Here is a 25,665-nt window from a genome sequence, read left to right on the forward strand (position 1 = left end):
AGTGCCCAAAGAATGTCAGTATGCCTAGTAAGATTGGCAAAAAAAGCATCCATTTGAGGAAAGACTTCAAAGATATGGCAATAGACCTTGATAACTAGGCACCTAATATTCCCTCTCAGAGTTTATATACTCTGAGAGGGTGTAGTAAAATGAAGGAAAATGAAGAAATGTTCATAGTTATAACTGATACCAGAACTACAGACCATAAATTCAAGTTATGTGAACAATTTGAATTTATGTCCATAGCTGTTTGTTCATGGGCTTTACAGCACAATGGCAACATGGCCATAATGTGCCTAACTATGGTAAAGTTTAGTGCCCTGTTTTTTATCAATATTAATTGCAGTTAAAGTTTAGAGTACATTATAGAGTTGTATCTGTTTGAGGAATGTAAAGATTTTGTCTACTGTGGCGTATCTGCTAGGAGATAATCAGAGCAATACTCGGTGTTCGTTGCTGAAAATGAGGCAGAGTTTGTTGCTCACTGTTATAAATGGGTCAATCAATGAGTATATGCTAGACTGTAAGATGGGTTTGTGGAGTGTGGTGAGTCAGTGTCTGCAATCAAATAAAGATGTGTCTGGGGTGTGTGGCCTATCCGTAATCGGGCCAATAAGACTTCTTTATGTCTCTTCTCGCGTATATTGGATTTCCATGGTTTGAGATCTTTTTTTTATACTAAGTAGTTTTTTTAACTAATTTATTGTATCATTTTTCTAGATTAACAAATTCAAAATACAGGCTCTTGTTTATAGTCTCTATTGTATAATTATTTTTAGTACAAATATTAATATTGACATCCCGTGTTTGTCCTAAAACTTGACTGTTTTTCCCCAAGCTTATGTGACGCGAGGTTGAAAAATTTCTAGCCTTTCATAGAAAGAATGCTGTAAAGTTGCGAAAAACAACCTATTTAGTTTTCAACATAGTCCCCCCCCCCAAGTCAACACACTTTCTGGCACGGTCCACTAGCTTTCATGTCCGATCTGTTGTGCGGGATTGTCCTATCCATTATTATGGCGCGGTCCCAGTACAGCTTGTGGATTGGGGTCTCTAGTTTCTTCATAGTACGGTACACTTTCTTCGATCAACTGATATTTCCTTGCTAGCTTCTGATGTATTATCCTGGTTACCTGGTCATGTCTATGAGTGTACTCAGTCTGGGTGATTACCTTGCATCCCCTGTGATGTGTTGGATCGTTTCTGAGGCCAAGTGGCATCATCAATGTGTCATCAAACACTCCGGGCTCCTTGGAGATGTATTTTCTATACTTCCTGGTGTTGATTACCTGGTCTTGGATGGCAAGCATGAATCCTTCAGTCTTGGGGAAGAGCATCCCGCTTGTGAACCATGCATTGGATGCAGTTTTATCTATATGATTTTGATGGAGATCATTGTAATGTTTGCCCTGGAGTGTCTTCTCTGCCCATCTTTCTAGTTTTGTTTGTGCCTCCTGGTTGAGGGGGGGGTCTCCTTGCTTAGGTTGAGTGGGGTATACCGCTTTATCTTCCTTATGGCCTGCTAGAGTGCTGCTGTGTGTTTCTGGAAATAATTCTTCAGGTTAACTATCGCTATCTTACGTTGCTCAATGAGGTCTATCAGGCCCCCTTCCTCCTTCTTTCCGGGCAATTGTCAGTCTCTCCATGGCAGATTTCGGGTGGTGTTGGCAGCTCTTGGTCATCATTGTCCTTGTCTTTCTCATCATATCCTCCAGTTTGGTGTTAGTCCAATCTATGACCCCGAAGGAGTATGTTAGCACTGGGACTACATAGTTGTTTACAGGTTATTATTATTATTAGCCATATGATGCAAGGAAGCCATAGATGGTGCACCAACCAAAAAAAAAAAAAAAAAAATTCTCAGTTACCCTGAGACAGAGAACAAGAGTCAGAAGTAGAAGGGAACCAAAAAAAGATAAAAAATGATGATATCCAGCTCAGGACCATGGGTGTGCCAAGCCCATACTCACCAGATGTCAGCCCCTGGGGTTGCTTAATAACTGCGTGGTGCTTGATTCTCTCAACGGTTGCCATCTTTATTCACTTTCATATCTGTAAAGGAGAAGAATATAGTTACAAACCTGTAATTTTCTGTGAACAGCAAGAAGAGTCACACAATATCTTGGCAATATTGTCTTTCATGAAAACCTTTGCAATCTATGTTGGACTAAAAACTTTATACCCCCCCCCACATATAACATACTAGTACTGACTCTTTTCTCTCATATACTACTTGCATAGATTTTTGTTGGAATGAAATTCCTTTGTAATTTCTACAGTCAGCTTTATTTTCCTTTTTACATGCCGTTACAATTAATTCTTTGCTCCAATGTTTTGGAATTTCTACCTCTGGAAAACAACCTTTGAATTTCCCTCTGAATTTCCCTTTGTTGACTAGTCCTGAAAGCTGTTTCTCCCTCTAACTTTCAGAATTTCAGTTGTAATTTTAGCTACACCAGTTACATTTCATATATCTTCCATGATCTTTTCTGCCTAAGTAACAAAGATAGTATACAAAGTTTCCCTCTTTTCAACGTTTTCATTTTCATTATATCTTCAGCTTTTTTTATCAACTCATCAAAGCATTTACTCTGTGCTTCTAAAATATCCTTCTTAGTTCTTTTTCATTTGTTTTATTTGAGTTTGGTGCCACCCAGTTGTATGTTTGTTCTGAGATTACTGCTTTCCAAATAAATATTAAATGTCATTTGTCACTTTTGAAACTATTACTTAATTTTTCCACATCTTTTTGAAGTAGCATATCTTGGTTAACGTCATCTACTACCCTGCCCACTTTTCTATCATTCAGCAAACTCAGACATTAAACTTCATATGCCTGCATCAATATCATTGATAAATATTAAAAACAGTAAGGGGCACCAAACCCTGAGTTACACCCCATTCATGACATTAGGAGATGAAGAGCAATGACCATTTAGTATGAAACAGTGACTATTGTTAACTACATTGAACAATTTGTCTTTATGCTGTTTTTATATAGGACTACATCAAATTTTTTTTTTATTATTAATGCACTTTATAATTCTGCAGATAAAACTAAATGAACTCATAATTCTCTGTCTGGTTAAAGGAACTGCTTCATATCCATCCTTATCATATCGATGCCTTGATCCAGTTCAGTGACATATGTAAGATGGCAGAAGATTTGCAGACAGCAGCTGAACTGATAGGTATGTTAACATTATATGCAACATATAACTAGATTACAATTTCAGAACTTTCTTTAGCTCATTGCAATATTTGAATTGTATGCTGATTTTTGCTATTTAAAACATCTAGACCAGGGATCACCATCTGTATGCCTGTGGGCACCAAGGTGCCCACATGAAAAATTGGACTTGATATTGCACACCAGAGTATGATGGTTAAGTAAAGGGAAGATTCTGGAAAGATCTTGCAAGTTACTTCCCGAAGTTCGAGTATTTCTCGAATCAGAAATGAGGAATATCAAAAACTTAATGACCACACTTGGTTGCTAGATTTAGCATTTCTCACAGATATGTATCTGAAACTTAATGTATTAAATCTTGAACATAGGAAAAAAGACAATTGCTGGAATTATTAGTTTAATCAGTGCATTCAAAGCTAAACTAAACTTGTGGGAATCTGATATAAGAAAATGTCACTGTTACATTTCCCTTATTTGAAAAAATTTATTATCGAAACTGCCACTGAAAAGAGTTTTAATATTCAGCCTTTTGTGGAACATCTTGAAGAGCTAAAGCAAGAATTCAGATGGCATTTCCAGGATTTCAAGAAAATTGAACCAGTTGTTGAAATATATTCCAAATTCCTTCGATAATTTAGATATTTCTGAGATTTCAGTATTAATTAGAAACTTATTTAAAACAGACATTGCAGAAACTGAACTAGAAATTAACCTTCAAAGTGACATTGTTTTACAATCATATAAAAAAGATAATGACTTCTGGAATCTGGTGAACAAGAATAAGTATCCTTTGTTTAAAAATGTAGCGCTAATGGTGACCTCTTGCTTTGGTTCAATGTACCTCTGTGAGTCGTTATTTTCTAGCAAAATTTATAAAGTCAAAGAATAGATCAAAACTTACAGATGCGTATCTAATTGATTGTTTGAGAGCTGGGTGTTTTATCTAATACTCCAAATTTTTGTTCAATAACTGAAGAAATGCAATCACAAGTTTCATATCAGTTTTAATTAAATTTTATTTTATTATTTAAAAAAGTAAAATCATAAAAATAAAATGTCATACATAACATTATGTATGACAGAGTATGTAATGTACTTGATAATTTTTTAGTTTATATCATTCAATGTAAAACCCTTAATAAATGCATTATTCTTTGGTGCCCATGACCATTTAATTCATATCAAAAATAGCATGAAAAGGTTGTTGACCCCTGGTCTAGACTGAATATAAAACTGATTGGGACAAACTATACACATTATTCACAGCCAGAGGTGGTGAACAAAACAACCTTGTTGACTAATTTTTTAGTCAACAAGGTTGTTTTTTTGACTAATTTTTTTTGTTTGTTTTTTATTTTATTTGCACATCGTACAGGAAAAGACCCATTTACAATTTATGAAGATATTACTAATAAAGCAAAAGATAAAATGCATCATATGAATATTCCTAAAATATTCAGATTATCATAAAAATAATATATAATGTAGTTATAAAAATAAATCCATAAATAGTATCAGTATAAATAAAATACAAACTTTGAAAGCTAAAAAGAAGAAAGGCAAGTCTAAGAGTAGAGAAATATATTAAATGTGCATTCAAATTAATTACAGTGTGAGATAATGTGCCAGCAAACTTTATTAAACTTAACTTTATTATGCAAAATTTTATAAACAAAGTAAAGTGCAATAATAGTTCACTGTAAAAGACCATAGGTGATATCTCTGTAAATAGATAATGTATGTTGACCATCGTCAATGAAAAATTATGAGAGTGAAGTTGAAAAAAATGTAATTAATGATTTTGAAATTTCACAAGTTTATTTAATGAAAAAACTTTCGAGCTTATGGCCAGTAAGACTCCTGGGATTGATGGTATATAGCCTATAATCTTAAGGGAGGCAGCAAGTGAGTGCATTGAACCATTGAGGCTAATTATGAGAGCATCACTAGACTTGGGAGTGATTCCGTTGGATTGAAAAAGTGCCAATGTGTGTCCAATACATAAGGGCGGTTCTAAGAGTGAAGTGAGGAATTACTGGCCAGTTAGTCTAACTTCAGTAGTGGGGAAAATCATGGAGATTATGGTCAAGGGTGGAATACAAGTAGGACCCATTTTACGACATGGTTAGGTTCCAGCAAAAAAAGGGTCGTAAAATGAAAAGTTGTAAAACAAGACCAAATTATAATGTAATTGAATGAGATAGGTTCCAAAATTCCCAAATTTTTCAAAGTATGCACTAATATTTCTGTTCTTTATAAATAATTAAATATTTTAAACATTTAATGCACGTTTTATTTATACTTATATATAAAATAATTAATAAAATAAAATTTTACTTTGGTCCTGTGGAGTCATCACTTGAGTACGTATTTACTCAAGTGATGACTCCACTACCCATTTCATCCACATTAAAAACTAAATCAGGGTGGTAGTTGCCTTCGTTTATTAATCGTTTAAATTCGGAAGGATACTCTTCCACCACTGCAACTTCAGCACTAGTAGCCTCACCAGACACTTTCACATTGTGAATTTTACAACAGTTTTTAAATAGATGAAACCACCCTTTGCTGACCGTATATGTTTCAGTGCTATCAGACTCCTCACATATTTCGTCAAATAACGACTTTGCATTGTCCAGAATTATCACCTCTGTAACAGGAATGTTATTTTGGTTCATATCATCAACCCACAACACTAACAATTTCTCCATTTTTTCCATTGCCTCACTGCATGAATAAGTGGTTCTGGAGGATGACACACTTGTTATCCCTGTGTGTGCACGCTTTATTTTATCAACATTGTTCATAATCGTTGATACAGTGGAAGGTTCTAAACTCAACCAGACTCAACCGATGCTCACCAGACTCCATGTGATGATCACATCCATTTTCTCCTTAATTGTTAGTGCTTTACATTCTTTTTGTCCCTTGCTCCTGGGATATGCAGTGGTCATTCCCTGACCTTTCTGCATCCTCCGTATTTGGTGGTTCTTCTGCAGTAAAACTCCATATATTATATAGAATAAATTATAATTATTATATATAAATTATTAATAAAAATATTATTATATCTCTCTATACATTAAAAAAGTTTTCCTCCTGGTAATATTTATTCAAGGCAATGGGAGAAGAGGGCAAGGCAATTACTTCGCTACAATTGCACAGGAAAATAATTAAATTGTTGTCTTCCATTGAAAGACACTGCCTCCATAATGTTCACCAACCTCGTTCACCACTGTCTAATACATGACCACACCTGGCATCATTTGATGTTCCATCGTAATGCCAGCTGATGAAGGGACCTGATATAGTATTGTATATATGTAAATATTTTAAATATTTTAGTTAAATATTTTAGTCCTGCTCTTTCAGGTGCAATAATATTCCTCATGCATTATGGAACCTGAAACAAAAGGTCTGTTCCTAAGTGACCTACAGAAATGCAGGTTAATAATTACATAGTGATATTTATTCCACCTTGAGAATGCTGTGTAGTGGGCGGGGGGGGTTAGCCAATAGGAGAAGAGGAAGGCGAGTCGTGTGGTACATGTGGAAAGGTCAATTACTTCACTACAAATGCACAGGTAAATAATTACATAGGTCATTTCCTGATTAGATATCAATCAGTGTGTTTCCACGGGTGTGTCTTTTACGTAGAAATGATTTGGCTTATTCTGTCATACCTATACATTTTACCTATAAAAGCTTGCGCGGTGGTTGGCGAGCTGGGGTCAAAGCCCCCTAGTAAATTATTAATAAAAATATTATTATATAAATTATTAATAAATGGAATATATTATATTCCATGCATTTATGGAATTTTGGTGCCGAATCAAAATTCCATATTTTATATGGAATTTTGGAGAAAGGGGTTCACAAGTCAAAAAATGTTGGGAACTGCTGTACTAGGGGATTTTAACTGAAAATTTTTGTGTACATTGATTGTCAGAAAAATTTGTTTGAAGATTGTTGAATGATTATCAGAAGGTTTACCATTAAGAACTTAAAAGGAACTGAAAATACTGGTGGTAATGGCCCTAATTTCATTATTTGCATTGCCAATTGGCAATCAAACATTGGTTTGCAACTAGGACTCTGAAACAAAGTTTCAGCCATTCCAATGGAAATTGCTAAACTTGCTCCTTACAAATAAAGCAGTATTGGTCCCCAATGTTCAAGGTATCATCCATTATTAATTTGTTCAGAATGGTCATATGACAAACCAGGCCTATTATAGAGAGAATCGAATTTGATCGAGGGTAAAAAGTTAGGAGGAAACACTGCCTTTTGTTTGAAAAATGGGAATGGACCCTAATTTCATTAACCAGTAATCTAATATCAAAAAGAAGCTTTTTTTTTATGAGGTAAGTTATTTAAAAAAGTTTTGCTATTTTTAATATTAGATTAGTAAAACACAGTAACTGGCAGTCATAAGGTTATAATTAAAGTCAGTATTAATTGGTAATGAAACATGAGTGTACAACTAGGTCTCGATGTCATAGTGGTGACTTCTCGATCACAACATTGCTCCTGCACACATACTGCACTCCCCATTCAAGAACTTCAACATATCCACATGACTTTTTCCTCTTCTTCAAACTCAAAATGATAATGAAAGGATAAAGATTTTATGACATTATAACAAATTGAATCCAGTTGGTCAAGGTATTGAAGCTTTTGTGATTACTAATGACCTCACACAACTTGTTAATTTACTTATCAGAATAACAGGCAATCCTAACCACACACCCAATGCTTTTGATCTTTTCACTCACCAATAACCCTTCAAAATACAATCAATATTAGGGGTCCTCTAGGTACTTCAGATCACAACTTTGTGATGATCGCTTCTCCAGAGAAGTCCTCTCTCTCTCTCTCTCTCTCTCTCTCTCTCTCTCTCTCTCTCTCTCTCTCTCTCTCTCTCTCTCTCTCTCTCTCTCTCTCTCTCTCTCTCTCTCTCTCTCTCTCAATCAATCAATCAATCAATCAATCAATCAATCAATCACTTCTAAGCCTTGCATCATTTCATTGCAAGAATGCAAAATGGAATGATCTGTGCGAGTTCTCTTCTTTTTCTTGTTTGGATTGCTGCTTTAAATCTTCTGATCTCAGTGTTTGCTCTGATCATATTAGTGAAATTATACTTGTAGGGATGAAATTTTTGCATTCCACCATAAAATCTTGTCCATTATCTAAACTTTGGTTTTCCAATAAATATACCAAGGCTATTCAAGGTAAGAATATATCATAGGGGACTTGTATAAAAATCTTCATCTTCTTTTTCTGCCTGTACCAAAGACTGTAATAATTGTAAAGCAGTTATTAATCAGCCCAAAACCGTTTTTAAACAGGTTAAGAGTAGAAAACTTGCCTCTTGTCCAAATGACAGTGTTGAGCATTCTGCACTCTCATCAAAGCTATTTGGCATGTCATCTGGCCATCTGTACTCCACTTCAGTTACTACCTGCTGGTTCTGTTGCTTCCTCAGCTAAAGGTATAGCCAAGTTACTAGCATCCTACTTTTTTTTTTTTCTAACTCTGGTATCAACAATCCTGATAAAGCACCTTCTACCATATCCCAATACACTTTACTTGATTCTTCCTATAATACTCTGACAGAAGGATGTTAGATGAATTCTGAACAATCTTGATGCCAAGAAATCTGCGTGTCCTGCTGGCATTCCTCCATGTTTTCTCAAAGCCTGTGCTCTTGAGCTTGCTCCTATTCTGTTTCACTTCAGAAAGGGGGGATGCTGGTGGTTGAGGGGCCCAGCTTCAACACACCACTTTGGTCCCTGCTTTGACAAGACAAGTGGTTTTGGGCTGGCTCATCCAGGATCAATCAGCTAATGAGTTCACCTGGAAAAATAAACTGTGTTAATGCCATGTCCCTACCCTCATGGTCCAAAGGTTGGATTTTGACTGGCAGTAGTGTGGTAGGTGTTTGGATAGCCCTGATGTTTCACTCCCGAGCACATTTATTGCTTGCCAGGCGGTGGGCATCCCTTTGGCCTTCATGGTGGGTGAGGAACCAGGCTCTGAAACAAAATCTAAATCTTTATTCTGGAGCCCCAGCATGGTCCTACCAGAAACTAATGATGGAAATGAACATTCTAGCTCCACAGCAAAGATATTTCTGAAAAGCCTATAGGAAAAATGTCACCCTTTATCCAGAAGGGTTGGCAGGATCCCCAAATCTCAAAAGGCTGCATTGTGTGGGGACATCTTATCAAAATGAAATGTGAAGAACATTCAGAGCAGCCCATTAAGCCACCTCTACTGGGGAGGGGGGCGATACCAATCACAGCAACACTGCATAAGACACTTTACTCATCTTGAGGTGTGATCTGTGAATGGGATCTTCTTGAATGTCTGAAGGGAGATCTGTGCTGAGTTAAAACCCATTCTCGACTAAAAATGTCATCCTTACCTTAAACTGATATCTAAAGCTTCAATTACTCCCCAGTAAGGCCATAGCACTTAACCCACTAACGTGGTTCAAGTGCCAGAAATATGGATGCTTAGAAATGGCCTGTCATGGTGCTCTTGCATGCACTTTATGTAGTGCAAAGGACCACATAATTACAGTGTGTTCAGCCCCCCAAAGCCCATATTCATTAACTGCCGGAGAAAGCATCCTGCATACTCTCGAGCATGTCAGAGATGGAAGGAAGAAAAGGAAATACAGTGAATACAGAAAAGAGATGAAATGCTCACTTTTAGATGTATAATAGATGAAAATGAAATGGTTAACTAATTGAATAAATAATATGTAAAATAATTTCATTAATTAATTTCATTTTCCATTTTTGTCTTTTACAGAACGTGCATTATATTGTCTAGAATGTTGCTTTCATCACATGTTTAATATAACGCAGGGGAAGTGTAGGCTTGATTATAGAAGAGCAGAAAACAGGTAAGCAGAATTTCACTTGATTCATTTTAATTAATTACCTGAACAAAATTATATAGGCAAAGCTTAGTTTTTCGTGTTATTAATTTGGAACCATGAAAAACAGTATTGGAAAAATGATGAAAAGTGTACTTACGAAAGGCATATGTAGGATATTCTAAATCATGAAATCAAAATTACAAAGTGATAACTTCACTTAATTCCTTCTAAGATTTCAGCTTAAATAATGAGATTTATTGTTTATAGAGCCTACTTCATTTACCCCGATAGTAAATATAGTAGTCTCTACTTCATTTACTCTTTACTCTGTGGCTTTGCTTTCATTTAAAATTAACTAAAAAATTGTTTTAAACATCATTATCATCATTAGAGCAAGATTGTCATTTGTAGTTAATTCATTTATTCATGAGACATTAATGTAAGTAATAGAAATTGCTTTGAAATTGCAATGACACCAATGTATAAACTTCAGTTCGTCTAAAAAATTGAACTGCATAGTAATGATGCAAATGAACTAACTAATGTCATAGCTTGACTTGTACATAGTTTTAGGCTTTCTGTCCTAAAATATTATTAGTCTAAAAAGCACGCATTTTGGTATCTCATATTGTGTAAATAAGTCACAACTGGGTTGCCATCCCTTACATCTCTTGTTATCTACTCACTGATGAGATGCCAAATAGCTTTGAAACATTACTTTCTGAGTTGTGGTACTCAACTGAAAATAAGTAACAGTAGTCTTCTTTAATGAGGAAGCATTACTTATTAGAAATATAAGGAGAGCAACTCATTGTGGAGGATTTCACAGTATAAGATGGTACAATAATGATGCCAATGTATAAACTTCGGTTTGTCTAAAAAATTCAACTATGTAGTGATGATGCAAATGCACTAACTAATTCCCTTCCGGAGCCAAATTGTCACTATTAATACTAATACTAAAATTAATTGAGTTGATTACTAAAATTCATCAGTCTCCAACTTTTGCAATACTTTGAACTCTTCTTTCTGATCAGTAATTACAGAAACAGATTCTGTCAGCATTGATCCACTGCTCATATTTTAGTGTATGTTATTCATCTTTGGACAAAAGGCAATGAAAAGAAGTAGCAAAAAGCAAGCAGTTACACTTGACATTTCTAGCTTTTTATCATATTTGGCATAAAGGTATTCTAAAGAAGCTCCCATCTTATGGTTTTGCTTTCTTTCTTTTGCAAGTAAGTAGCCAGTTTTCCCTATGACCACTAATACAGCCGATTGTTTTTGCAATTGGGTATCCAGTTTTATGGATATCGAATTACATCACCTGCAGTGAGCAGGTAATGATAAGTGGCTATCTCTCTCTCTCTCTTGTAACTTCTTGACTAATGCTGGTATTCCCCAAGATTAAGCTCTTTTACCCATTTTCTTCCTCTTGGTATATTAATTACATTCTTCCACCGCCTGGAATTCTATCCATAGTTTTGCCAGTTATAGCACATTACATTCTACCTTCCAGTTTGAGAAACCTTGACCTGTACAAACAGCTTCAACTTATTGGATGCCACTAGTTCCTTATTGCCTGGCTATTCTTTAGTAGGACAAAAAAAAACAAACTTTCAATCGTTCTAAAACTCATTCCTGTCTTGTTTCATACAAAAATTTGTCTGCTCACCTTTGATTATCTGTTCTTATGGCACCCCTGACAGGCTGGTTGTGTTTCTGTTAGGCAGTGCCTATGTAGTGCGGCTGGGGCTTTTGCTTGGTTTGTGATGGCCCTTACCCCATACTTGTTGTAACCTTAGTGCAGTGGTTTTGAACATTTTTTTTTTAATAATTGATGATCATGCTCAGGTAGCTGATAAACTGAATGAGTATTTTGCATCTACATTTCACACATGAGGAGTTATTCAATGAGGGGAGCACCAGAAGTTTATCAAACACTAACTGGGAGCTAAGTGATTTTGTAATAACTGAGAGCAAAGTGAAGGATAAATTGTTGAAGTTAAACATAAGGAAGGCACCTGGGGTGGATGGGATCTATCCAGTTATATTAAAGGAGGCAGCAAAGGAAGTAAGCAAACCTTTGGCCATAATTATGAGAGCTTCCTTGGACTCAGGTGAGGTCCCCATGGACTGGAGGTGTGCATATGTATCACCAATTCACAAAGGGGGTTCAAAAGGTGGCACAAGTAACTATAGACCTGTTAATTTAACTTGTGTTCTGGGGAAAATAATGGAATCACTGGTTAAAGAAGCATTGCAGGATCATCTAGACAAGACTGCAGTAATAGTTAAGACATAGCATGGGTTTGTTAAAGTATCTGTCATAGTATCCAATTTTATTAGATACTATGTGTGGTCACAATGGAACTGAATGCCAAAAATAATTTTGATATCATATACTTGGATTTCAGGAAAGCTTTTGATACTGTTGCACATGAAAGACTGCTGTACAAATTGGAGAGGTATGGCATTAAGGGTAAGTTGCTGCAATGGATAAAGGGATGGTTGAGTGGGAGACAACAGAGAGTGGTAATCAATGGACACTGCTCTTCATGGACAAATATTATTAGTGGAGTTCTCCAGGGTTTTGTGTAGGGCCCATTGTTATTTTGTATATTTATCAGTGATATTGATGAAGGTATATCAGGTTTAATGTCCAAGTTTTCAGATGATACAAAGGTTGGCAGGGTTGTTAACAACAGTAAAGACAGTATGCTACTCCAACTGGATCTAGATAAGTTGGGAAAATGGGAACCATACCAACTGTGTGGTAGTACACTCAGGGAAGTTGAAAGTGAAAAAGACCTGGGGGTAATTGTGCAGTCAAATATGAAGTTCGCTGAGCAGTGCAAATGGGTGCCAAGGCAGGTCATGGTTGTTGTTATTTGATTTCTAGGAGCATTAGCAACTAAGGCCATGTTGCTCCAGGGATATGTGGTGGTCACGGGCTTGAACCCCGGTCTAATCAAGAAGCATGTGCTACACACTGCTGCTGCTTCTGCCCACCTGGCTACGGAGGTGCCAGGTGTCATGGAGTCTTTGTCAATGATATATAGGAATTTTGCTAGCAGGGACAGGGAGATGATTATCCCGTTATATAAGGCAATGGTCAGGCCACATCTAGAGTACTGTGTACAGGTCTGGAGGCCTCATTTTTGGAAGGATGTAGAGTTGCTAGAACGAGTACAAAGAAGGGCAACAAGATTGGTGAGGGGGAACAAAGGAGTGCTCTTACCAAGAAATGCTTAAGTCCTGCAAATTGCAGTGCCTGGAGAGTAGGCACCTGCAAGGTGATCTGATTGAGGTGTATAAGGCCGTGAATGGGTTGAGCAAGCTGAATGCTGATGGATTCTTCCTTTGCTCAGACTAAGAACCTGAGTGGGCACAGTTTCAAATTGAGGAAAGATAGTTGTAGAATAGATGTGCGGAAATTTGCCTTTAGCCAATGATTGGTGGAACAGGCTTCCATCTTTTGTTGTGGAAGCTAATAGTTTAAATAAATTTAAGGGTGAGCTGGACAGGCATTTGGAACGAATGGAGGGGCGAAATGGGAGTGTTTTTTTTTTTTTTTTTTTTTTTTCGCTGATGCTGCATAAGCTTGCTTTCTTGTATCGTATGTCTCTACTAATGCTAATGATGGCACCCTTAAATAATTTATTTTATTTTATGGCACCTCTACTCAATTTTCCGCTTGTTAGATCTGATTCTCTCTCTCTGTATATATATATATATATCTAATATTAAAAAAAAATATGTCATATGATACATATACAAAAGTTAACTGTAACATAATATTGTTTATAATGAAACTGTTATCTTTTATAATGTGAGGTGTTTTGTATTTTTTTTATTTTGGAATTGTAAATAGAATGATCAGTTGGCATAATAAATATTATCATTGTAGTTTATGGAACACCTTTTATAATGAAATAAATATATAAATTAAAAAAAAATATATATATATATGTTTAAGTAACTTAAATCCAAATTACGTGGCACTCTGGAATGTTGTTGTGGCACCCCTGCTGAAAATCACTGCCTTAGTGTGTAAAAATAAAGTTTTCCCCACCCCTGACCCTATTCAAAGGGCTATCAAAGTGTGAACGTCCCATGTGCATAGATGTATAAATGTTCCCTCTGAATATACATAAAAAAAAAAAAAAAATCTACAAATAGTATATTGGCGAGTTAAGATGTGTATCTATAGAGTGAATGAGAGGCCATCTATATAAACCTTGCAGCGGCCAGTGAATGTTATGTGCAATGTTAATAGAAAAAAAAATTCTATAATATCCATTCAGGTGCTCTTTTGTTGTGTGGTCTGCATGCAAGAGCTAGAGACTGATGGGCAAATAATGGATGGATGCTAAATGCATTGTCCCTTGTTCATGCACCTGAATATGTGCAAAAAAACATATTGTGACCATGCATGTTGGCATGTCATATGTATGATAGGTTGGTATGAGTGTATTGTGACTTTGTTAGACAGAACTCCATGCCCCTCCCCCACACACCTGCCACAGCTCATCCCTTTAACCTCAGTTTTCTGGTGTAAATCTTCGGTTCCCTATGCCAAGACGCCAGACCAACACAACCTAACACCACATGATGCAAACCATTCAAAATTTTGCATCTTTACAGAGTTTTTACTGTGTCAACAGCCCATTATGGAGTTGGGGGAACCCTGATGCTGCAAGACCTTGACCACTATATACTATATACTATGCATGCTCATCTTTGATAGTACTCATATTAATAGACAAATCACATATCTTTATTGGATCACCTTGACTTCTCTCACTTTCATAAGCATATCACAAATGTTGCACTCTCTTCATAAAAAAAATATATTACCTTAATTACTGGGTTTTTCTCTTTCATTATTGGTAGGAGACGTGGTGTCTTTGTCTTATATAAACACAAAGAGGAAAAAAATACAAAGAGTAGATAGGACCTTTGCTCTGTGGAGTTGGCAGAATCAGATAATCCAGCAGTTGCGCTGATGAGCTGAATATATACTTTGTAGTAGTAGTAGTAGTGGCATGTGATGCAAGAAAGCAAGTGTATGAGCTTATGCAGCATCCGCCAAAAAAAAAATCACACCATTCCCTCCAAATGCCTGTCCAGTTCCTCCTTAAATTTATTCGACCAATCAACTTCCACAATGACAGATGGAAGTTTGTTCCAGCAATTAACCACCCGCTGGCTAAAGGCAAATTTCCGCACATCTATTCTACATCTGTCCTTTCTTAATTTGAATTTATGCTCCCTTAGGTTCATAATCTGAACAAGTGGAAGGATCCCATCAGAATTCAGCATGCTCAACCCATTCAAGGCCTTATACACCTCAATCAGATCACCGCACAGGTGCCTAGTCTCCAGCCACTGCAATTTGCAGAACTTAAGCCTCTCTTGGTAAGAGGATCCCTTCATTCCCCTCACCAATCTTGTTGCCTTTCTCTGTACACGCTCAAGTAAATCTACATCCTTCCTAAAATGAGGCCTCCAGACCTGTACGCAGTACTCAAGGCGTGGCCTGACCATTGCTTTATACAGAGGGACCATCACCTCCTTTTCCCTACTAGCAAAATTCCTATATATCATTGACAAAACCCCATGACCTGCCCTTGCAGCCTGTCTGCATTGCTCAGAAAACTTCATATCTGACTGCACAATTACTCCCAGGTCTTTTTCATTTTCTACCACCTTAAGTGTAGTACCACACAGTTGGTACGTATCTCTGGGGTTACTTCTACCCATATGCAGTACTTTGCATTTGTCAAGGTTAAATTTCAGTTGCCACTTCTTAGCCTGTCTGCCCAAATTATCTAGATCCTGTTGCAGTAGCACACTGCCATTACTGTCATTAACAACCCTGCCAACCTTTGTATCATCTGCAAACTTCGACATTAAGCCCGATATACCTTCATCAATATCATTGATAAATATACAAAACAGCAGTTGATCCAACAGCGAACCCTGTGGGACTCCACTAATAACATTTAGTCCACGAAGAGCAGTACCAATTGATTACCACCCTCTGTCTTCTCCCACTTAACCATCCTTTTATCCATTGTAGCAACTTACCCTTAATACATTCTGCTCCAATTTGTACAATAGTCTTCCATGTGCAAGTGTCAAAAGCTTTCCTGAAATCCAAATATATGATATCAAAATTATTTTTTGCATCCAGTTCCTTTGTAACCACATCATAATATCCTATCAAATTTGTCAGACAAGACTTTCCCTCAACAAACCCATGCTGTGTCTGAATTATTGCTGCAGTCTTGTCTAGATGATCCTGCAATGCATCTTTAACCAGTGACTCCATTGTTTTACCCGGAACAGAAGTTAAACTAACTGGTCTGTAATTACTCGTGTCACCCTTCGATCCCCCTTTGTGAATTGGGGATACATTTGCACATCTCCAGTCCGTGGGAACCTCCCCTGAGTCCAAGGATGCTCTCATAATTATGGCTAAGGGTTTGCTTAGTTGCTTTGCCGCCTCCTTTAACATAACTGGATAGATTCCATCCACCGCAGGTGCTTTTCTTATGTTTAACTTCAACAATTTCTCCTCCACTTTGCTCTCAGTTATTAACAAAATCATTAAGGTATCCTGCTACAATTTGATAACCTTCTGCCATTTTCAAACCTTAATAATTCCTCATGTGTGAATGTAGATGCAAAATACTCATTCAGTTTGTTTGCTATCTGAGCAGGATCATCAACAGTCAAACCATCGATGTCAAGTGGACCAATCAGATTCATCCCCTTCCTTTTAGAGTTTATATAAGTAAAGAAATCCTTGCTGTTTTTCTTAACATCTTTTGCCAAGGATTTCTCATAATCTGCCTTCGCCTGCCTAACCTCCTTTGTGACCTGATTACAGACTAGCTTATATCTGCCATAGGCTTCTGAGTTGCTTGATAATTTATATGCATCCCATGCATTTTTCTTCTCTGTTACGAGTCTCATTAGTTCATTAGATAACCATTTAGGCCTAAACCTTGAACAATATTTCTTAATAGGTATGAAACTTTTAGTAGCATCCACGATTAATTCCTTGAATGCTTCCCACTTAGAATTTACTGTTGGTAACATCGTCAGTTGATCCCACTGTACAGAATTTAAAAATTGTATTGATCTTCATAGAAGAAAAAGCTTTTTTGTGGGGGAGTGGGCATATTGTATTTTACTAATATAACTGAGCACTGTAGGATATTGATATTACCAACTAAGAGAGATTGTTCAAGGTTTAGACTGACTGGTTGTCAGAAAAACTGATGAGGCTAGTGGCGGAGAAGAAAAATGCATCAGTGAATTCAGAAGCCTACATTAAATACAAACTAGTTTGCATTCCAGTCACTATGGGGTTTAAGCAAACTAAAGCAGATTATAAGAAATCTCTGGCTAAGAATATAAAGAAAAATAACAAAGAATTCTTTGCATGTGTTAACACCAAAAGGAAAGGGATGAGTCACATTATCCCACTACATATGAATGATATCTGTTGATAATCCTGTTCAGATTGCTGACAAACTGAATAAATGCATCGGAAAAATTTTTGCATCTACATTCACACTTGAAGAATTGTTTAGCAATTTGGATACCAGAAGTGTACCAGGTTATAATGCAAAGAAAAATTTTTTGATAATAAAAAAGAAGTGGAAGAGAAATTGTTGAAGCTAAAAGTGAATAAGGCACCTAGGCCTGATGGAATTCACAAAATATATTAAAATCAGCAAAAGTGGTAAATAAATCTTTGGCCATAATTACGAAATTATCCTTGGATTCAGGGAAAATTACCTATAGATTTGAGATGTGCAAATCTCTCCTTATTAAAAAGGGAAGGTTCAAAGAGCAAAGTGAGTAATTACAGACCTGTAGCCTTTGACTCTCATTCCGAGGATAATAATGGAGTTAGTGGTGAAAGAAATATTATAAGATCATCTAAACAGGAATGCAGTTATTTTAAAATCACGGAATGGAATTATTAAGGTGCGATCTTATCTGAATAATCTGATTAGATAGTGTCATGCAGTAACAAAGGAACTGGACACAAAAAATATTTTGATATCTTGTTACTTAGATTTCAGGTAAAGTTTTTGATTTTGTGACACAGGAAAGGCTGTGGATAAAGGATAGTTGACTGGCAGAAGACACAGGGTCATTATAAATAGGCACTGCACTTCTTGGACTAATGTTATTAGTGGACTAATTTCATGGACATTAGTCCAAGCAGACTAATACTTGGACTAATATCCCTTTGGGTTTAGTGCTGCAGCATTAACAGTATTGATGAGGGATTAAGCTTATTGTCTAAGTTTTCAAATGACACAAAAGTTGGCAGGGTAGTTATTGATTAGAATCAAGGTGTACTGTTACAAAAAGACCTAGAAAAATTAGACAGATGAACTGAAAAGTGGCAGTTGAGGTTTACCATTGATACATGCAAGGTACTGCATATGGTACCTTGCATGTATCCCAGAATAACATGCCAGTTGTGTGGTGCTACACTCAAGATTTAAAAGGAAAGACACCTGTGAGTGAGTGTACAGTTCAGTATGAGGTTCTCTGACAGTGCTGACAAAAGAGGTCATGAGGTTCTGTCGATAATATATAAGAGCTTGCCAGCAGGGGAAAGGAGAAGATTATCCCAATTTATAAGGCACTTGTAGGCCATATCTTGATTACTGCATACTGGTCTGGAAGCCTCGTTATAAGAAAGACGTGGATCTTGTAAGCAGCGAAGAGCAACTAGATTAGTCAAGAACATAGGAGGAATGACAGTAAGAATTACAGTGCTTGGAAACTAGGTGCCTAGTCAAGGCTTTGAATGGACTGAGTAAACTAATGGTGGCATCCTTACTCTTTCTTGGACAGCACACAAAATGGGACATAAATATATATTGAAAAAGAATGGTTGCAGGATAGATGTGTGAAAATTTGCTTTCAGTGCAAGAGTAATTGATTGTTGGAACTAATTACCATCTGGCATTGTGGAAATGGATAGTTGAAATAATTTAAGAAAGAATTAGAAAAATTATTAGAGGGGATGACCATATTAGTTGGATAAGTTTTTTTTTTAAATTTATTTTTTATTATTATTATTATTTTATTTATTTTTTTCGGCTAATGTATTAGCTTGCTTCCTTGCATCGTTTGCCACTACTGATACTAATGCTATACAAAAGAGTTTAACAAAACAAAAAGGTGTAAGGCACCAAATTATAATAGTATTTCCTCCCTGAAATTGGCTGAAAAATGTCATACTGCTCTTGCAAAAAAAAAAATTCTTATATCATTGGAGGGGGTGAGTGGTTGGAGATAAGCTACAAGATAGAGTCACTTATTGCTGTCATTGGTTTGTATAATCAAGATATTTGTTACAGGAGGTCAAAAGGGAGTATTTTATATTATTTTTTATTATCTTTTTCCTTTTACTTTGGTTTTTAGTATATTTTCCTTATAATTGTTGCTTTTACTCACCTCCTGGACATTATTATAATCATCTGAACACTACAACTTTAGGTTCACTCACTGCATTTATCCCCACAGTGCTCTCTGGTGTGCTGCATTCTGTAATATACAAAGGGTACTAGGAAAGTTTTGCAATATGACGCAACAATGAATCACAGGAAGCTGCTTGTTGCTGCATGTTGAGACATGTTCATACGTGCATAGTAGCCGCCGCGCCAAGTCGATGGGCTCAGTTATTCATTAGTAGTGAGAGTGTAAAGTGCTTGCGATGGCATCGTGGTCACGAAATGAGATAAGGACAGTTTTGCGGTATAATTTCGTGCGTGGTTTAACCATAGACCAGTGCTTAGAAGAAATGACTCTTGCACTAGATGATGATTGTCCACATCGTACAACGATATTCAGGTGGTATAGAGAATTCCAAAGGGGAAATTTCACTCTGGAGGATTCTGAGAGGCCGGGAAGGCCACGAACATCAGTTACGGAGGAAAACGTTACTGCTGTGAGGAAAATGCTTGACGAAAACAGGCGAGTGACCTACCAACAGATAGAGGATACTTTGGGCCTAAATGCACCAGCAATTCGTTCGATTCTGCAAGATCATTTGCACGTGAAGAAACTTTGTTCTCTCTGGGTGCCGCATCAACTGACTGAAGAGCAGATGACACGACGTGTGACTTGGTGCCGGGAGATGTTAAAAAAGTTTGATAAGGGACAATCTCGGTATGTGAACAACATCGTGACAGGTGACGAGACTTGGCTGTACTATTACGATCTGCCGACCAAGGCTCAAAACAAAGTTTGGGTCTTTGATGATGACGACACACCCGTAATTGTCAGAAAATCCCGATCTGTAAAGAAGAAAATGATAGCTGTATTTTTCAAATAGAGTGGAATTGTGGAACGTGTCGTTTTGGACACGCAGAAGACAGTCACAGCTAAGTGGTATACTGAACAATGCCTGCCTAAAGTCATTGGATCTATGAAGAACCTGCGGCCAAAGTCAAGAATGGACACCTGGTACCTCCATGACGATAATGCTGCAGCTCACCGCGCCAAAGCCTGCACCGAATATTTGACCACGACAGGACTGAAACTTCTCGAGCACCCTCCCTACAGTCCAGACCTTGCTCCCTGCGACTTTGCACTGTTCCCGCATGTGAAAATGAAGCTAAAAGGGAGGCGGTTTTCCAGTGATGAGGACCTTCTACGGGCTTGGGACAACGAGTGTGCTTTACTCCCTAGTGAAACTTGGCAGAACTGGTTTAAAGATTGGTTTCGGAGGATGGAGAGGTGTATTGAATGTAGAGGAAATTACTTTGAAAAAATTAAATAAACAAAGCTGTATTGCAAAACTTTCCTAGTACCCTTTGTATATATATATATATATATATATATATATAATATCCTTTTTTAAAGTAGATTATTATTATTTTATAGGTCATTTTTTATTGCTCTTTTCAAACATTTAACTTTTGTTGGCCAGAGAGGATGCAACAGGACAGCCTTGGAATTTTGCAAATTACTTCTTGGGTTAGTATTTCTTCATCTTATATATATGTGTATATATATATATATATAACAGATAATGCATATAAAAATAATACATAAGCCAGTAGCATGGCAAAACTGTAGAGCGAAAGTTAACATAAATTAAACCAACAAGGAGGGGAAAAGTAAAGGTAACAAGACAGAAACCGTAGCTGCAGGTCCCCAAATAATTTAGAGTTCAATTAAATCCAATTAATAATAATGAATCCATTTCAATTTAAAATAATGCCAATTATATAATAATTTAGCTGTATCCCCATTGTACAGTACCAGTTCCAAGAGACGTGAAATATCACCAAAAAGGGACTAAAGCGAACTACTAAAAGAAAACAAAGTAACAAAATAATAGACTGACCATTATGCCCCATATCGACAGAGGACCACAAGGCCAATAATGGTCATGGAATCACTGCATTTCAATCGCTAGACAAATCATTGCAAAGGTGAATGGATCGAAGGACCAAACCACCCCTTCATCCTCTGTCGATATGGGGCATAAGGGTCAGTCTATTATTTTGTTACTTTTTCTTTTAGTAGTTTGCTTTAGTCCCTTTTTGGTGATATTTCACATCTCTCGGAACTGGTACCTTACAAAGGGGGGGTACCACTAAATTATTATATAATTAGCATTATTTTTAATTTAAATGGATTCATTATTATTAATTGCGTTTAATTGAACTGTAAATTATTTGGGGACCTGCAGCTATGGTTTCTCTCTTTTTACTTTTACTTTTCCCCTCCCTGTTGATTTAATTTATGTTAACTTTCGCTCTACAGTTTTGCCATGCTTATGTATTATTTTTATATGAATTATCTGCTATGTACTGGGCATCATGTGGAGGATATGCATTTTGCTGCCTCTCTTAATATTTATTTATTTTCTTGTTTTATGTTATTGCATTATAAAATTTCTAAGCCATTATTCAAATATATATATATATATATATTTAAATTTCTTTATTACCAGTTCATAAAATAAAATAAATTAAAAAAAAAAAAAAGCATTACATATTGGCAATTTACCCCCTGAACAGGCTAATCCAGTGGGGATCAGCCTTTAAGTAAAATGTACTTTTTATGGTTTGTCATTGCTTTATTTTCAGACCCACAAAATCCAGCATCTGTTATAATTAATTATTAGAAGTTATGGAATATTTAATTCTTAAGTATTCTATACTTTTAATTTTAAGTTTAATAATCGTCATAGTAAAAACATGTTAATGCCCATTAGTCACTATATTATATACTTATTCTGTTGTTCAGAACAATGACAACTGCAATTTGACAAGCATAGTAAATCCAAGGGAATAATCATCTCGGATACTTTAGCAATCTTGGATTAGTATTCAGCTGGGAATAGAAATTTTGTATAATTTTAAGAATCAGATTAAAAACACAGCACTGCATGTAAATTTTGGGCAAAATGAAAATAAGTGAAATCAATAGATTTCATGAAAAAATTTCCAATAACCTAATCAATCAATTTTTATGCAAATTTTGACATTAAACCTTGTAAAGATTGTTATGATACCTTCGTAGACTGGTGAAATTTAATTCTCATCAGTCTATACAGGATTTCATTATGACATCAGAAATGGAATAAGAAAGTGTTCTGGAAGTAAAGCTTTCACAAACTGTTTGATGTGCAAGAGTGGGAGAGCAGTTTTGGGGTCTACCAGTGGTTTATGAATTATATTTTTTGATCCAAGAAACAAACTACCCCTCTTTGGCCAGACCTTGATATCGTAGTGCGTACTCCTTGCCTGACTGTCCCACTCACACAAAAAGCAAAGGCATTTTTGTTTAGCCAGATTGCCATCCAAGTAATGTGTAGCCATGTTTTTCATATTTAATATTTATTAATAACTTCTTCAAGTTACCATGTTTTTTTTTAAATGCACGGAGTGAGCTACTGGAATTGACCTATATTTATTTCCATTGTGGAGCAACACACCTTTGAAACTTCTCTTTGATGAGTCAATAAAAAGTCTCCACTCTGTAAGATTGTAACTAATTCCTAAATAGTTCATTAAATCATTTATATTATTGCAATAAACCATAGAATCATCCTCAGAAAAGTAGGGGACTAGCTCTTGTTTTCTGTGTCTGTACCATGAGAAAAACTTCTCATGTGCTAAAGTTTTAGCACATGAGACGATTTTCCAACTTGAGTCTAGAAAATTAACGAAAAGGAACGAGTATAGAGAAGGGCAACAAGATTAGTGAATGGAACAAAGGGTTGCTCTTACAAAGAAAGGCTTAAGTTTTGCAAATTACAGTGTCTGGAGACTAGGCACCTGCAAGGTGATCTGATTGAAGTGTATAAAGCCTTGAATGGTGTGAGCATGCTCAATGCTGATGGGATTCTTTCTCTTGCTCAGAATAATCACCTGAGAGGGCATAAATTCAAATTGAGGAAAGACAGATGTAGGATAGATGTGCGGAAGTTTGTCTTTAGCCAGTGGGTAGTTGGTTGGTGGAACAGACTTCCATCCTTTGTTGTGGAAGTTGATAGCCTAAATAAATTTAAGGCTGAGCTGGACAGGTCTTTGGAACAAACAGAGGGGTGAAATGGGAGCATTTTTTTTTTTTCTTTGGCTGATGCTGCATAAACTTGCTTTCTTGCATCATATGCCTCTACTAATGCTAATGCTAAATTTGACAAGTCTAGAACCAAGGAGTTCTGCAGATTCCTTTGGTAAATTTATATCTCTTACCAGATCATTGACTGTTTTCACAGTTCATACTGTGAAAACAGTTGAGGGCTGGACTCAATGTCTCCAGGTGTGTGTAGACTTCAGTTTCATCTTCAGAAGTTGCTTCACTTACAGCACTCTCTCTGCTGCTACATTCTCCAGTATAAGTGAAGGGCATGGAATTGGCAGATTATCTCTATGTGAGACTAGCCTAATGGCAGATGGAATATTAGGATACACATTGCCCTTCAAAAGTAACAGCCATCACAGTGGTTTGTAAGCTCTCAACAAATCATAGAAACAGTAAATGGCATAGCCGTCTTTTTACCATTTTTCCACAATCTGAATGCTTGAACACAGGTTCAGCAAACTTTAAAACTTTATGTGGGCCCATTGCTTATCTTGGTTGCTGAGTTTAACTCCAAAATGAGCACAATACACATTTTTTACAAATTCTGTAATATCCTGCCTTTGCTTGAGGACTACATAACTTCCACAAATATAACAAAATAAATTTGAATTGTTCAGATACTTGTGTGAAGACATTTTACTCACTTTTCAGCAAACGTTTTACATGATAACCTCAAAAATAAACTGAACTCACACTGATAAACACTGCTGCATGGAGCTATCAAGGTCAAGACACAAATGACTGAAGTTAGTTTTGCCAACATGATTTAGTTTACAAATTCGAAGCATTTACTCCTAGTTAATACATTCAATAATAATTTGGAAAATTAAATGCACAGGGCATAATCCTTATGGGTTTTGATAATTAACTATATAGTATCGGTGTAAATACACCATAGTTAACCCATATATTTAAACTACGTATGTAGCGTAGAGGGCATCGTTTTAATTGTATCTCATAATGTGGTATCTCATAACCCATATATTTAAACTATATACGTAGTTTAAATATATGGGTTAACTATGGTGTATTTACACCAATACTATATAGTTAATTATCAAAACCCATAAGGATTATGCCCTGTGCATTTAATTTTCCAAATACATTACCACCACACCCTTTTGGCATCTCTCATAATGTGGATATAACTTCACAACTGTGATGGCTTGTTGTATTATCTGGGTACCTGCCCGCCCACTGATGATGAAGCCGCACAGCTTCGAAACGAGGCGCCTCCGTAGTCAGGTGGGAAGGAGCAACAGTGCGTAGCACACGCTTCTTGATTAGACCGGGGTTCGAGCCCGTCACCACCAAATACGGAAAGGTCAGGGAATGACCACCGCATATTCCCGGAGCAATATGGCCTTAGTTGCTAATGCTCCTAAAAACCAAACAACAAACAAACAGCTTCGAAATGATCATCTGGGTGGTGGTACCGCTGAAAATAAATAACAGTAGTCTTCTCTACTAGAGAAGCGTTATTTATTTGAAGTAATGCAATAGTAGCTATCTCGTTGTGAAGGCAACCACATTATGAGATACAATTAAAACGATGCCCTCTACGCTATATACGTAGTTTAAATATATGGATTAACTATGGTGTATTTACACAGATACTATATAAAATTTAATAATAATAGAACTCATGACATTGACTTAAATGATTTGTGAAAAGACAGTATGTGATAGAAAGAAATGAATAACATTTCTGAAATCAGCATAAAAAACTGAGTTAAAAACAGCCATTAGTTTACAAACATCAAAAACCATGCATGGTGTAATTGTTATATCTATGGATTATAATTCAGTCTAACTTGAAAATTTTTAAGCAGTGTAGGCAAGCATCTGGGACAGCCAGTGGCATTCTACGAATAATACACAACAAAATATTTGCTTTTTTATTTTTTATTTTTATTTTATTAGAATTTTGATATAC

General features: G+C 36.3%; 1 protein-coding gene across 2 annotated transcripts in view; it reads left to right on the forward strand.

Annotated features, from left to right (window-relative positions):
• Positions 1-25,665, forward strand: part of Nulp1 (Nuclear localized protein 1) — a 231,935-nt gene that overhangs the window by 122,724 nt on the left and 83,546 nt on the right. For both annotated transcript variants that reach the window (XM_090377506.1, XM_090377505.1), the window contains exons 6-8: positions 3,092-3,191; positions 10,013-10,106; positions 21,012-21,104. In XM_090377506.1, coding sequence (XP_090233632.1) covers positions 3,092-3,191; positions 10,013-10,106; positions 21,012-21,104 — 287 coding nt within the window. The remainder of the gene's footprint in view (positions 1-3,091; positions 3,192-10,012; positions 10,107-21,011; positions 21,105-25,665) is intronic.

This window comes from Mastigoproctus giganteus, chromosome 7, assembly GCF_048544385.1.
Source record: "Mastigoproctus giganteus isolate SK-2022 chromosome 7, ASM4854438v1, whole genome shotgun sequence".
Lineage (NCBI taxonomy): Eukaryota > Metazoa > Arthropoda > Arachnida > Uropygi > Thelyphonidae > Mastigoproctus > Mastigoproctus giganteus.